This window comes from Larus michahellis, chromosome 17 (genome assembly GCF_964199755.1).
Source record: "Larus michahellis chromosome 17, bLarMic1.1, whole genome shotgun sequence".
Classification (NCBI taxonomy): Eukaryota; Metazoa; Chordata; class Aves; order Charadriiformes; family Laridae; genus Larus; species Larus michahellis.
Window position 1 is genome coordinate 513,306 of NC_133912.1, and position 16,009 is coordinate 529,314.

At 52.7% G+C, this 16,009-nt stretch overlaps 1 protein-coding gene across 1 annotated transcript; it reads left to right on the top strand.

Annotated features, from left to right (window-relative positions):
• The first annotated feature begins 618 nt into the window (after positions 1-618).
• On the top strand, positions 619-2,324 carry LOC141732463 (olfactory receptor 10AG1-like). Its single transcript, XM_074561506.1, has 3 exons — positions 619-630; positions 1,057-1,067; positions 1,478-2,324. The coding sequence occupies exons 1-3, from the start codon at positions 619-621 to the stop codon at positions 2,322-2,324; spliced, it is 870 nt and encodes a 289-aa protein (XP_074417607.1).
• Positions 2,325-16,009: the final 13,685 nt, after the last annotated feature.

Genomic DNA, 16,009 nt, shown 5'->3' on the forward strand with positions numbered 1-16,009 from the left:
GCGGAGTGTGTTTATACAAGCAGAAAATGCTGCTTATGGGCAACCTGCCTATAAATGGTTTCTTTCACTTAGAAATTTGTGTATGATAAATGCAAGTATCTGACGGTATTTCAGGAAATAAAAATATTTCATTTTTCTACATGTTTGCATGCAGAAATGGGGAGATTAGGAAAGAAATCATGGTCACTTTTCCCTCACATAAACCCTAATTTTATCTTGGAGATTTTGAATGGCAGCTCTAGGAGAACTCACTAGGCAGGAGCAGTAAGAAAAAAAGAAAAAGTAATAGTGATCACGCTCTTAAGACTGCATGTCTCTGGGAATCCAAGCGTCCTCTTGAACAAGACATTTGTGTTGGTTTTTTTTCACTTGGCTAATGTGAATGCTTTTATGACATGTGTTCTAAACCGCTATTCTCGTTATTCATATGTCAGAGTTTAAGATGACAAACAGAGCTGCTTGTTAATGGCTCACGTTCTTCACGTGTGAGCCGTGAGAAGTCCGTGTGCTCTGGGAAATGCAAAAGGGAAGGCTCAGTCTCCCAGCCGACGCGAGCATCGCTCTGCTCTGCAAGGTCTTACAGGGACTGGGGAACGTTTCTGCGCTGGGAACGGAGCCATGGAGCCCTCAGTAAGCTGCCATGAATCCATGCGACAGAGCAGCAGGGTCAGGAACAGGAACCGGAACCAGGCAGAGCTTGTCCAGAAGTTATAAAAGCCCGACCTTTTCAGGAAAAATAGATATCTCGGGAGATCACCCACTGATCTCCACTCCTCTACCTTCATCACCTTCCTTTTTTGAATGCTTTGAAAGCGCTTTGAGGTAGTGTTGTGATTGCTTGCATAACGCCTCCTTTTAGCACCCTGGACGCTCGTGATATATGCACAAATAGCACCTTTTCTGCCTTGTTGAAATGCCCCATGGGTGCATCAATGTACCTGATTCATTGACAGGTAGCAGTTTGTTTTCTTTCTTATAGACTTCACCTGTCAGCCATGTAAAAATGAATAATTTGGATCTAAGGCATGTCCCCCTGGTCTCTGTGTGTGCCGACAGAGCTTCGGGAGGTGAGGTCTTATCTCTGAGAAGAGCTGAGGGAACCCTCTCTCACTAAAATCTAAGTGAAAGCTGGTGTTGCCCTTCCCTTCCCTTCCCTTCCCTTCCCTTCCCTTCCCTTCCCTTCCCTTCCCTTCCCTTCCCTTCCCTTCCATCATCCTAGCAGAAAAAATATTTTTTTCTGGTCCATACATCATTTGGACTGAAGAGATCTGTTCTGTTTTCTCCTGAGAAGCCTTTGCTCAACGAGCAACTGGTGTTCCACTCCCATACAGCCATGCAGATCTCGTTTGGGCTTTCCTAATTACTGCAGTCACACCTGTGCTGCTCTCTGTAGTCTTTCACTGTGCTTGAGGGGTGCGTGATGGTGCGTGGGCCGCTGCCATTGTCCAGTGAGCGTGTTGTTTGGGTTGCTCTGTAGACAGAAAATGTCCCAAAGAAAAGGCTTGGAGAACCACACAGCAGGACCTGGCTTTCTTCTTCTGGGATTCTCTGACCACGCCAACCTGCAAGGCTTGCGCTTCACAGTCTTCCTGGTCATCTACCTCATGGTCCTCACAGGGAATGGCCTCATGCCAAAAATGCTGCGGGCTTTCCTGATGGGAGACGGCAGCATCTCCTTCCTTGGCTGTGCTGCCCAGCTGTATTTCCTGGTTTTGCTGGGCAGCACCGAAAGCCTTCTCCTGGCCGCCGTGTCCTACGACCGGTATGTAGCTATCTGTGACCCCCTGCACTATGGCCTCATCCTGAATGGGAGGCTCTGTGTCAGACTGGTGGTGGGCTCATGGGTGGCTGTCATCCCAGTACAAGTAGGGCAGACTTACCAGCTGTTCACTTTGCCCGGCTGTGCATCCCATAGCCTTCATCACTTCTTCTGTGATGTCCCCCCTCTGTTGGAACTGGCCTGTGCAGACACTTTCTGGAACCAAGTGATGCTGCACACCATCATCCTGCTCTTTGCAGTCCTTCCCTTTTCCTTGATGGTCGTTTCTTACACTCAAATTGTCAGGGCAATGCTGAAAATGCCTTCAGTTCTGGGCAGACGCAAAGCCTTTTCCACCTGCTCCTCACACCTGGGGGTGGTGACTCTCTTCTATGGCTCCGTCATGGTTGTGTACTTTAAACGACGGTCAAGAGACTCTGCAGACACTGACAAATACCTTGCTCTGTTTTACACGATTGTGACCCCCATGCGCAACCCCGTCATCTATAGCCTGAGGAATAAGGAAGTGAGAATTGCCCTGAAGAGGCTCCTATGGAGAAAGTGATAGAGCAGAGTATGTGAAAGGGGCCCAAATAGTACCAAAAGTCCCAACAAGGTATTTGGTTGTGTGAACACAGGTGTCCCATAGTAGCTTAGACAAAACCCGTCTCCTGCCTGGCTATAATCCTCCTCAGGAGGGGGACAGGTCTCCCGGGGCATTCCTGTTATCTCTGATAGCTCCACCTAGGTATCTTCACACTCCAGAGCAGCTTCAGCTCCCCTGGAGGGCTGACTGCAAACAGCTTGTTCAGGCTGTGTCTGCCCAAGCTGCCAGTACCTTTAAAGGAAAACAGTCGAATCAGTCAAGAGGGATTAGAGGGTGACTCATCCAGTGAGAAGAAGACGACTAACCTCAGGCTGGGAAATCATTTGCTGGACCCCATGGACTATCCAGAGTGTCCATGGATGGCATCAGCTTAGGAGAATTGAAGGACCTGAAAATCATCTTCCCCTCCTGTCATACTTTGCATTGAGCTGTACAATGCTTGACAAACTCAACATGAATAGATCAAAAGCAAAACCAAACCCGAAATCACTAGGAGATTTTCATGACACAAATAGGCAAAGCTGTGAGTAACAGAGCCTGAAATCGACGTGCAGCCTGCTTTGAGCAAGAGGTTATGCTGGAGACTTCCCGTGATCCGTTGCCATCTGAATGGTTTTATGAGTCTACACAGCATTTCTTCGAAACTGACTTTGCTGATAAGATGGAGAAACAAGACTGAGACTGATTGACTGAGCTTTTGCAATGTCTGCCTTAGAATGAGATGGGTTCTCCCTGTGTCTCTCCAGTGGTGGCAAAGTGGGCTGAGATCATCACGTGCACATGGAAACCAGTGACGAGTGGCGTTCCTCAGGGGTCAGTACTGGGACCAGTGCTGTTTAACATCTTTGTTGGTGACATGGACAGTGGGATTGAGTGTACCCTCAGCAAGTTTGCCGACGACACCAAGCTGTGTGGCACAGTCAACACGCTGGAGGGAAGGGATGCCATCCAGAGGGACCTGGAGAGGCTTGAGAGGTGGGCCTGTGTGAACCTCATAGAGTTCAGCCAGGCCACGTGCAAGGTCCTGCACCTGGGTCATGGCAATCCCAGGCACAAATCCAGGTTGAGCGGAGAATGGCTTCAGAGCTGCCCTGAGGAGAAAGTGGTGCTGGTGGGCGAGAAGCTCAACACGAGCAGGCAAAGTGCACTTGCAGCCCAGAAAGCCAGCTGCATCCTGGGCTGCATCAAAAGAAGCGTGGCCAGCAGATGGAGGGAGGTGATTCTGCCCCTCTACTCCGCACTGGTGAGACCCCACCTGCAGTACTGTGTCGAGCTCTGGAGTCCTCAGCACAAGAAGGACATGGACCTGTTGGAAGGGGTCCAACGGAGGGCCACAAAGATGATCAGAGAGCTGGAGCCCCTCTGCTCTGAGGACAGGCTGAGAGAGTTGGGGTTGTTCAGCCTGGAGAAGGGAAGGCTCCGCGGAGACCTTACAGCGGCCTTCCAGTCCCTAAAGGGTGCCTACCGGAAGGATGGGGAGGGACTTTTTATCAGGGAGTGTGATGACAGGGCACGGGGTAATGGCCTCAAATTGAAAGAGGGTAGATTTAGAATGGATATCAGGAAACAATTCTTTACTGTGAGGGTGGTGAGGCACTGGAACAGGTTGCCCAGAGAAATTGTCAATGCCCCATCCCTGGAGGTGTTCAAGGCCAGGCTGGGTGAGGCTTTGAGCAACGTGGTCTAGTGCGAGGTGTCCCTGCCCAGGGCCAGGCGGTTGGAACTGGGTGATCTTTAAGGTCCCTCCCAACTCGAACCATCCTGTGATTCTGTGTGATTCTGTAAAGATATTAAAGTGATCTGTCCCCAGATACCAAGCACTGAGGAACAAGCATCAGGGTGACCATCTGCACACAAACATTAACAGCTGACCAAATGGAGCTTGAGGCCAGGGGCAGCTGGAGAAATGCTGGGAATTGGCCAACAGAAATGTCTTGAGGTATTCCAAGGAGAAGTGTCCAGTCCTGCATCCCGGGGAAGAATAACCCCAAGGAAGTAGGACAGGCTGGGACCTGATGTGCTGAGCAGGGACCCTGCGGAGACGGGGCTGGGCACCCTGAGGGACGCCTCATGAGCCAGTGGTGCACGCTCAGTGTGGACAAGGCCGGCTGTCTATGGGGCTGCAGGAGGAGGAGCGTGTGCCCCCCAGGCAACTTGAGTCACCTTCCCCTTTCACTCAGCACTGCTGTGGCCCAACACACACAGCTGTGTCCCAGTGTGCAGCTCCCCATTTTGGAGAAGTGGAGAGGACCAGGAGAGTGTCCAGAGGAGGTCTGCCACGATGGGCTTGAGGGCCCAGTGCACGTGTGCTTTGTGGAGGGGCTGAGGGACCTGGGCTTCTCTAGCCCAGTGGCAGGGAGGCTCTGGGCAGTATTGGAATAGCCTGAAACTGGTTGCAGGGTTATTTCAGAGACGATGGAGCTTCTCTTTGGAAGGAAACAGCAGGAGAAAGAAATAATGCAACAGAGGTCAGCTTGGGAGGTTGAGACTGGACACCAGGAGAAAGAAATGCCACTGCAAGGGCAGTGCTGTGCTGCAACAGATCACCCAGAGGGAGTCGGGATCAGCCCAAGGCGTTGTGTTTCAAGAACAGCCAAGGACGACGGAGAGAGTTCAGTAAAAGCAGTGAGATGCCAAGAGGAGAGCAAGACGGGGAAGCAGGGGGGATGTCTGTAGCCTGCAGGGGAAGAGGAGCAGATGTGGGACACCATAGCACAGCCTGTGGTGGAGACGATCAAGGGAGATTGCAAGGCCGAAAGACCCCAACAGTGCTTATGTCTTTCTCCTCTTGGCTGTGGCTGTTGTCTGTGCCACCAAGGCTACCAGAAGACACCTTATCCTTACAGCACTAGGGCCTTAGCGCCTCCTCTTCCCCACCCGGGAGCCGTCATTCTGTGTTTCTGCCCTTGGCGTTTCATGTCCTCCCATCACAATGCCCCAGGAAGAGCCCTGAGCTGTGGTTGTGGGGCAGGATCTCCCTTCCCAGGGGCTGGAGGCCAGGGCTTGGCCCTTTGCCTTCCTCTCACACATTCAGGAGTTGCCAGCATCAGAGACACCTATCCATTGCCTTTGCCTACCTGCCCTCACTGCCTCCAGTTTTCCCTCAAACAAGCCCCCAGGAGCCTTTGGCAGTAATGGCCCTCAGTGGGACCCATTAACGCTCCAAGAAACTTTCATAATTACATCTGACATTGACTTCTGGAGAGGTTTCATCAGCTTCCCCTGTGTCTGAGCTTCATGGGCTCAGCACCAAAACCACCAGAGAGGTCAATAAAATGCCTTGAGCTGGTCCTCTGCCACTAAACTGGTCCAGGCTCCTGGGATGGAGGAAAGTCATGGAAAGGAGCTCCTCTACCAAGCGTGAGAGGAGACGAGCAGGCAGAGAGAGGTTAAAGGCAGCTGGGAGTGGGAGGACACTGAGAGCTCACAGAGAGAGAAACCTTCACAGCCCTTGACACGGTAAGTCTCTGGGTGCAGGGCAATGCCACTGCAGTTCCTGCAGGGATCTCCTAAAGCTCTCATAGCCCAAAACCTATGGGATCTCTCTCCTGTGTAGAGCAGGAGGACATGCTCAAGATCAGAGATTCTCTGCTGCACCATCAGAGGCAGTGGACATTTCACAGGGACTTTTCCAGAAGCACCTCAAGACAAGCGCTACCTGGGAGTTGTCCTGGTTTCAGCTGGGAGAGAGTTCATTTTCTTCCTAGAAGCTGCTGTGGTTTGGATTTAGTATGAGACTAACGATGATGAGACATTTTGGTTGAGTTGTTGCTAAGTAGTGTGTATGTTAAGTCAAGGACTTGTTCGGTTTCCCGTAGAAAGTGAGAGGGAGCACAGGCAGGACAAGCTGGGCCTAGGAATATTCCATACCACAGACGTCATGCTCAGTATAGAAATGGGGGTTGGCCGGGCGGCAGGAATCCGTGTTCGCTGCTCGGGATGGGCATCGGGTGGTAAGCAATTGTACTGCATCACTCCTGGTTTCCTATATTCTTTTACAATGATTGTCATTTTCTTTCCCGTTACTGGTCTATCAAACTGTCTGTACCTCAACCCATGAGATTTTTATTCCTTTTTCTCCCTCTTCTCCCTATCCCACTGCAGGCGTTTCAGGAAGAGCAAGTGTGTGGCCTTTCCCCCCCGACAAGGCTGAGGAGTGAGCTGGCTCTGCTCATGTCACTGCAGCTTTAGGACAACCAGGAGCTTCCTTGAGGTTTTCCTGCAGGAATATGCTGAGCAGCTCCTCTGCGTTACAAGTGGATTACAGATGAGGTAACTAGTGAATGTCAGACGCTGTAACCCCTTTCCCAAATCCCCGCTGCTGTGGAGCAGGGATGACTCCTTGGGAGCCCACAAGCAGAGCTCTGCTCCTCACGGCACACTTGGCCAGCAACAATGAGAGCTCCAACAAGGGCAATGCAGAAAGCTCCCGGAAGGAAGGACACAGGCAAAGAGTGTTTTCGGGGCTTGGGTTTGGAAGGGCAGGCAATGGGAAGAGATTTGCTCAGAGCTGTCCTGACTTGTGAGTGTGCTTTCCTCCTTTGGCAGTACCTCGGGAACAAAGGGATCCAATGTCCAACGGCAGCTCCATCACCCACTTCCTCCTGCTGGCATTCGCAGACACGCGGGAGCTGCAGCTCTTGCACTTCTGGCTCTTCCTGGCCATCTACCTGGCTGCCCTCCTGGGCAATGGCCTCATCATAGAATCATAGGGTTGGAAGGGACCTCTGGAGATCATCTAGTCCAACCCCCCTGCCAGAGCAGGGTCACCTAGAGCAGGTTACACAGGAACATGTCCAGGCGGGTTTTGAATGTCTCCAGAGTTGGAGACTCCACCACCTCTCTGGGCAGCCTGTTCCAGTGCTCTGCCACCCTCAGGGTAAAGAAGTTCCTCCTCATGTTTAGGTGGAACTTCCTATGTTCAGGTTTGTGCCCATTGCCTCTTGTCCTGTCCCCGGGCACCACTGAAAAGAGCCTGGCCCCATCCTCCTGACACCCACCCTTTAAGTATTTATAAGTGTTGATAAGGTCACCCCTCAGACGTCTTTTTTGCAGACTGAAGAGACCCAAATCCCTCAGCCTTTCCTCATAAGAGAGGTGTTCCAGTCCCCCAATCATCTTTGTAGCCCTCTGCTGCACCCTTTCCAGCAGTTCCCTGTCCCTCTTGAACCGGGGAGCCCAGAACTGGACACAGTACTCCAGGTGCAGCCTCACCAAGGCAGAGTAGAGGGGGAGGATGACCTCCCTTGACCTGCTGGCCACGCTCTTCTTGATGCACCCCAGGATGCCATCGGCCTTCTTGGCCACAAGGGCACATTGCTGACTCATGGTCATCCTGTTGTCCACCAGGACTCCCAGGTCTCTTTCCACAGAGCTGCTCTCCAGCAGGTCAGCACCCAACCTGTACTGGTGCATGGGGTTGTTCCTTCCCAGGTGCAGCACCCTACACTTGCCCTTGTTGAACTTCATAAGGTTTCTCTCTGCCCAGATCTCCAACCTGTCCAGGTCTCTCTGTATGGCGGCACAGCCTTCCGGTGTGTCAGCCACCCCACCCAGCTTGGTGTCATCAGCAAACTTGCTGAGGGTGCACTCTATCCCCTCATCCAGGTCATTGATGAATATGTTGAAGAGGACTGGACCCAGTACTGACCCCTGGGGAACACCACTCGTCACTGGTCTCCAACTAGACTCTGTGCCCCTAATCACAACCCTCTGAGCTCTATCTTTCAACCAGTTTTCTATCCACCCCACTGTCCATTCATCTAACCCACACTTCCTAAGCTTCCCTATGAGGATGCTGTGGGAGACCGTGTCAAACGCCTTGCTTAAGTCAAGGTAGACCACATCTACCGCCCTCCCCTCATCTATCCATCTAGTCATGCCATCGTAGAAGGCTATCAGATTAGTCAGACATGATTTCCCCTTGGTGAATCCATGCTGAGTACTTCTGATAGCTTTCCTTTCCTCCACGTGCCTTGAGATGACACCCAGAACGAGCTGTTCCATCATCTTTCCAGGGATGGAGGTGAGGCTGACCGGCCTGTAGTTCCCCGGCTCCTCCTTCTTGCCTTTCTTGAAGACTGGAGTGACATTGGCTTTCCTCCAGTCCCCAGGCACCTCGCCTGTTCTCCAGGACTTTTCAAAGATGATGGAGAGCGGCCCAGCAATGACTTCTGCCAGCTCCCTCAGCACTCTCGGGTGCATCCCATCAGGGCCCATGGACTTGTGAATATCTAGATGATCTAATTGGTCCCTCACTCGCTCCTCCTCAACCCAAGGGAAGTCGTCTTCTTTCCCTGTTACTTTATTCAATGCCTGGGACTCCTGAGGGCTGGGCCGAGCAGAAAAGACCGAAGCAAAGAAGGCATTCAGTAACTCTGCCTTCTCCACATCCTCCGTCACCATGACTCCTGCCTCATTCAGCAGTGGGCCTACAACTTCTCTGGTCTTCCTTTTGCTTCCAATATACTTGTAGAAGCTCTTTTTGTTGTGCTTGATGTCCCTAGCCAGGTCTAATTCCAAGGCGGCCTTGGCTTTCCTTGTTTCATCCCTGCACGCTCTGGTGGCATTCTTGTAATCCTCCCAAGGGGTCAGTCCCTTCTTCCACTTATTATAAACTTCCTTCTTCCACTTGAGCTTTTTCTGAAGCTCCCTGCTCAACCATGCAGGTCTCCTGCGTCCCTTGGCCGATTTCTTTCTCTTAGGGATGCACCGATCCTGAGCTTGGAGGAAGTGGTCTTTGAATATCAACCAGCTTTCTTGAGCCCCTTTGCCTTCCAGAGCCCTAGCCCACGGGATCTCTCCAAGCAGTTTCTTGAAGAGGTCGAAGTTAGCCCTCCTGAAATCCAAGGTTGTAATTTTACTTCTTGTTGTTGTTTTGTGGATAGTACCCATGATCCTGAACTCAATCATTTCATGATCACTACAACCTAGGGTGCCCCCAACCTTAATGTCCTCCACCAATCCCTCTGTGTTTGTCAGTACCAGGTCTAGAAGTGCTCCTCTCCTTGTTGGCTCCTGTACCACCTGTGTCAAAAAGTTGTCATCAATGCACTGGAGGAGCCTCCTGGACTGTGCATGCCTGGCTGTGTGGTCTTCCCAGCAGATATCGGGGTGATTGAAGTCCCCCATGAGAACCAGGGCCTGCGCTTGCGAGGCTACCTTCAGTTGTCTGTAGAAAGCCTCATCAGTCTCCCCATCCCGATCAGGTGACCTGTAATAAACACCCACAACAGTGTCCCTCATATTTGCCTGTCCCTTAATCCTCACCCATAAGCTCTCAACCCGCTCTTCATCTGCCCCTAGTGAGAGCTCGATGCATTCCAAATGCTCTCTCACATAGAGTGCAATTCCACCACCACGCCTTGCTGGTCTGTCTTTCCTGAAAAGGACATAGCCATCCATGACAGCATTCCAGTCATGCGAGTTGTCCCACCACGTCTCAGTAATTGCAATGAGATCATGGCCCCGCAACCGCACACAGACCTCCAGCTCTTCCTGCTTATTCCCCATGCTGCGTGCATTGGTGTATAAGCATTTCAGAGAGGGAGTTGTGTGTGTAGTTTTGACCCTTGAGATATGGTGTGCCTTCTGGCTTTCAGAAATACTGGCACACTGGCCCACGAGCGCTGAGCAACTACACCCTGGCACCTCACCAGCAAGCCCAGTACCATCCCCACCCCGCTTCAGATCTAGTTTAAAGCCCTCTCAATGAGCCCCGATAACTCTTGTTCTAGAACCCTTTTTCCCCTGGAGGTCAAGGTATTCCTGCCTGTTACCAGCAGGCCAGGCGTTTTGTAGATCAGGCCATGATCAAAGAACCCAAAGTCCTGCCGGCAGCACCAAGCTCGAAGCCAGGCATTGATCTGCTGGGTCCTTCTATTTAGCCCCTCATCATTCCCCGCAACTGGGGGAATAGACGAGAACACAGCTTGCGCTCCCGATCCCTTGACCAGCCGTCCCAGGGTCTTGAAATCTTTCTTCATTGCCCTTGGACTTCTTCTTGTTACCTCGTCGCTGCCTACCTGAAAGAGCAAAAGTGGATAGTAGTCTGAGGGCCGTACCAGGGAAGGAAGCATCCTCTTCACGTCCTTGACCCGGGCCCCAGGGAGGCAGCAGACCTCCCTATGTACCGGGTCCGGCCTGCATATTGGGCCTTCTGTTCCCTTCAGTAATGAGTCACCTATGACAAGGACCCGTCTTTTCTTCTTTACCGCAGAGGTTTTGATGCAGGGGGAGGTCTGACTAGACCTTGCTGATGGCTCCAGGGTAGGAGAAATAGGAGAAATATTGTGCTCGTCATCATCCAGGTTCCTCTGTAGAGCACTGTACCTGTTAAGTAATGGCACCTGGGAAGATGGGGTAGTCATCGGGCAGTCTCGAGTGCAGCGCCTGTTGCGCCGCGCAGGAACTTCCTGCCATTGCCCCCTGTCCTCCAGGTTACCGCCTTCAGTTGAGGTGAGAGAGGATATGGAGCTCTCTGTTGCAGGGGTTTTATCTGCCTGCTGGGTTTCTGTCATGGGATGCAGGATTCTGCTCCAGGAATCTATCTCCCTCTCGCATTCCCTGATGCTCCTCAACCTACTTACCTCCTCCCTGAGCTCCATGACTAATTGGAGAAGATCCTCTACCTGAGCACATCTCCTACAGGTATGCCCATCATTGCCATCCGACACTGGCGTAAGAGCAGGGCATACCCTACAGCCCGATGTCTGTGTTGTAGCATGTTCCCACAAGAGCTCCATCTGAGAGGCGGCATCAGACCTGGTGGTTGTGGAGCTCATGGACGCCACAGTCATCTTGCGAGTAGTTACCATCACTACCTAGCCGGGTTAGCAGTCTTTCAGCTCTGTCCTGCACGAACTGCTGTGCAGACCGCTGTGATTGGACTGGTGTGTCACACCCTGCTTGGCTGCCCCCTTCTCCAGCCCAGGAAGTACACTCTCGTTGTGGTGCACCTGGGTGATACCTCGGGTCACACCCAGGGAACGCCCACTTGCAGCTCGCTTGCTCAGTGTTTGCTCAGTGCACAGCAACCTAGTTGCTGCGCTCCCAAAGGGTTTCTTTTATGAGGGGGGAGAGTGGTCCCACCCTCTGCTCGTTAACACCTGCCGCCGGGGGTGGTGGCTCCGCCCTCGGCTCCTCAGCTGTCCCCGCCCCCCAGAAGGGCCGGGTACCGGCTCGGGCTGGCCCCTTTTCCTGGCTTTAAAAGCCTCAAAAACGAGCCCCTGGACGTTTCTTTGCCGCGATTTCCTTCCCCAGCACAGACTTACCTGCACTGGAGCCTGTTACCTGCCGTAGCCTGTGACCACTGCCTCCACACCCCCATGTACTTCTTCCTCCTCAACCTCGCCCTCCTCGACCTGGGCTGCATCTCCACCACTCTCCCCAAAGCCATGGCCAATTCCCTCTGGAACACCAGGGCCATCTCCTACTCGGGATGTGCTGCCCAGCTCTTTCTCACCTTGTTGGCAGCAGAGTTTTATCTTCTGACAGTCATGGCCTACGACCGCTACGTTGCCATCTGCAAACCCCTGCACTATGGGTCCCTCCTGGGCAGCAGAACTTGTGTCCACATGGCAGCAGCTGCCTGGGGCAGTGGCCTTCTCAATGCTCTCCTGCACACGGCCAATACATTTTCAATACCCCTCTGCCAAGGCAATGCCCTAGACCAGTTCTTCTGTGAAATCCCCCAGATCCTCAAGCTCTCCTGCTCAGACGCAGACTATCTCAGGGAAGTTGGGCTTCTTGTGTTTGGTGCCTGTTTATTCTTTGCCTGTTTTGTTTTCATTGTGGTGTCCTATGTGCAGATCTTCAGGGCTGTGCTGAGGATCCCCTCGCAGCAAAGATGACACAAAGCCTTTTCCACGTGCCTCCCTCACCTGGCCGTGGTCTCCCTCTTTATCAGCACTGCAGTATTTGCCTACCTGAAGCCCCCCTCCATCTCCTCCCCATCCTTAGATCTGGTGCTGTCAGTTCTGTACTCGGTGGTGCCTCCGGCAGTGAACCCCCTCATCTACAGCATGAGGAATCAGGAGCTCAAGGATGCCCTGAGGAAACTGATTGGACATTTTTTCATCAGCCATAGATTGTGTACCTTCCTCTGCAAATGATTCCCTGTATCTGTTGTGATGGGTCGAGCCTATCATTCTTCATCCCCCCCTCCTTAAATATCCACCTGTCTTGTGTGACACAAAAGATTTGTGTAAATGAAGAGTCAGGCGCTCTGTGTGTTTAAATAAAATAAATGAACCATTGGCAACTACTTTTTCTGAGACCCATCAGCAGCAGCGCCGAATGGATGGGAAATGAGAAGACCTTTGTGGCTGCAGCAGCCTGGGGCAGGCTGTCCCAGTGCCACTCTGTCACTGGGGCGGCAGGAGCTGCCTGAGGGTCCCCAGGGCCAGGGCTCTTGTACCGGGCTGGGGAGAAGGGATGGCACAGAGGGGCTGCAGACCCCTCAGAATATCCTGGGGAGGAGGACCCGGGGGCCCACTGACTGCCTTTTCCTTGTGCCCAAATGCCCCCCGTCTCTGGGGCTGACCCTCCTCTGCCCCCCAGCAGCTGCGGTGCCCTTCAGAGGGGCTGTGGCTGTGGAGTGAGTGCCCAGAGCTCTGCAGCACCCTGGGGCGGGCTCTGCTGTTGGGCCAGCGCAGACTGGGCTGGGATGGAGAGAGGGCAGGGGAGGTGGGAGAGCTTGGAGGGAGCTGGGCTGGGCTGGAAAGCACCCAGGAGGAAAAATCCTCGGAGTGCAGCTTGTACCGTGTGACCATGCGGGGTGAGGACTCTCACCAGAGTGTTTGTGGTGCAGAGCCAGGGCTTGTGGAAAGGGTTAAAGCCAGGCAGGTGCAGGAGAGAGGAGGCTGCTCTGTGGGGGTACCTGTTAGGGTAGGTAGGCTGTTAGGGGGTACCTGTGGGGCAGCCCTGCATGTGAGCAACACTGCCTGCAGCAGGAGAAGGAAGCGGCCGTTGATCTGACTGTACTGGCTTCTCATTCACTTCCATGGTCACAGGGAACCCAAGCGCTTCCCCCACCATCATCAAGGGGAGAGAGAGGGGAAGAAATCAGCATTACTCAGCATTTAGGCACCTCAGGAGGTCTCTGCTTGTAGCTGCTGCTCCCAACAGGATGAGCTATGGGATCAGACCAGGTTGCTAAGGAATTTATGCAGTAAGGAATTAAAAATAAAAGGGATGAAGACAGTGCAGCCCCTCTGGGCAACCTGCTCCCATGTTTGTCTCTCCTGATGAGGAAGAAGGTTTTCCTTCTCTCTAGCTGTCATAGTTCTGGTGGGGATAGGGTTAATTCTCCCTGCTCTTCCATGCCATGTGAGCCATGCCCACCCTGAGCTGCCGGGGGAGGGGGCAGGACTTCTCCGCTTGGAGTGGGCTGGTGTGTCCAGGGTCCGGGGTGTGGCAGGGAGCGGCGGTTCCATAATCATCTTTGTATGTTCCTCTGTCCGTGTGATTGTTGTTCTTTGTTTTCTTGTTCCCTTTGCTGTTCTGTTAAACTGCCTTTGTCTCAACCCAAGAGTTTTGCCTTTTTCTTATGATTCTTCCGTACTGGGAAGGCCCGAGCGAGCGGCACGGGGTTCTTTGTTGCCGTCTGAGGCCAAACCACGACAGTCCTTTTTGGCACCCAACGTGGGGCTCGAAGGGTTGAGATAACAACAGAATTCAACTAGAGCTGGGAAAAACGATTTTGTCGTATGCGTTTATTTTATTAGGTAAATTGTTGCTTGGTTTGTTCTCGTGGCTGTGTTATGTAAATTCCTATATGGCTCATGTACTCCCTGCGATGATGGTTGCTACTTCTGGGAGAGGGATCAGGATTATTATTTTACTGTCCTGTGCGATATCAGCTTATGATATGATAACATCACTGTTCAGACAGTTACTTTGGGGTGTTTATGTGGTATTGCTGTCCCTCCCGTACATTGGGCACCGTCTCTCACAATTTATTAATAATTACACCCCGTCTGGGGGGGAAACGGGGGGACACTTTCCCCAACTCTTTTGCCTCCCTTTCTCCTTTGGGTCAGGTATGACAGCTTTTGAGAATGTTGAATATCCTTGGGATGCTCAAACCAGCCTGGTCCTATCGTTATGTCTCCCGAACGTGTTCCAGGTCTTGGTTAGGGTTAAACGACTATTTAAGACTACCACGCAGAGATCTGCTCCGAGGCTGGACAGTCAGGGGTGGCATGGCATGTGGGACAACGTGGGCAGGTATCTAGAGAACTTCTCGCCTCCAGTGGTCTGGGACTTCACCCCTGAACAATTACAGGACCCTGACAGAGTGGTAGAATATCTGAAGGGAAAATGCTGTGGCTATTCTGGAGAGGCACAACTCACCGCACTGTGCTGGGCCCTGGCCAGTATCTACCAGGCACTGCTCAGTGGTACGCAGCACCCTCGGGGGAAAGAGATGGAGACCAGGCCGACAGACAGTGTGGCTACTGCAACCCCTGCGACAGACACTGCGGCTACTGCAACCCCTGCGACAGACGCTACGGCTACTCCAACCCCCTCTGTGGAAGCCGCTGCCGCTGAACCAGGGAACCAAGGAAGTGGACTACCATGGAAAGAGGTATCCAGTACCTGAGAGAATTAGCCGTGCGGGAGATGGTTTATTATGACTCGGGTGATGCAGACTTACCCACAGACCCTGATGAGGTGCAATGCACAAGGCCCACGTGGCAGAAGTTTGTACGGAGCGCACCATCGTCATATGCCGACTCACTGGCAGTAATGGAATGGAAAGGTGAAGAGGGACCAAGGGTGGATGAGGTGGCTGGCCGGCTCCGGCCATATGAAGAAAGTCTCTCTTCCCCCCTTGTCTCAGCTGTGGAGAAACTGTCACGGAAGGTCCAGCAACTTGAAGAGAATATGTCCTACTCCCCACCTGTACGGGCCAGCATCTCAGCTATTAGGAGCAGGCGTTTCCCCACTCAAGAGAGAGAGTACAGAGGGTACACACCACTAGGCACCCTGTGGTTCTACCTGCGTGACCACGGGGAGGACATGAGGAAGTGGGATGGACAACCTACTTCGATCCTGCGGACATGGGTACAGGAGTTGCAAGGAAGGACAACCACAAAAGGGGATCCCTCCAGGAAAAGTGCCGCCCCGGTCTCCAGGGGGCAGTTGCCCAGACAGAGCAGAAGGCCTGATCTTGCTTCTGATCCTCTTGAAGGAAATTCCAAGTCATTTCTGCAAGAAGTGAGTACCAGATAGTATGACCAGGATTAGAGGGGCCCTGCCTCCGGCCAGGTGGAGAAAAGGGACAACCGGGTTTATTGGACCGCGTGGATCCGATGGCCTGGCACATCAGACCCACAGGAGTATAAGGCTCTAGTGGACACGGGTGCACAGTGCACCCTAATACCATCAAGCTACAGAGGGGCAGAACCCATCTGTATTTCTGGGGTGACAGGGGGGTCCCAAGAGCTGACTGTACTGGATGGAGGCTGAAGTGAGCCTAACTGGGAATGAGTGGCAAATGCATCCCATTGTGACTGGCCCAGAGGCTCCATGCATCCTTGGTATAGATTACCTCCCGAGAGGGTATTTTTATGTGGGAATTTAATGGATGTGATCAACAACATAGCAGCTATGTCTCCACCAACTAGTAAAAAGGAAAC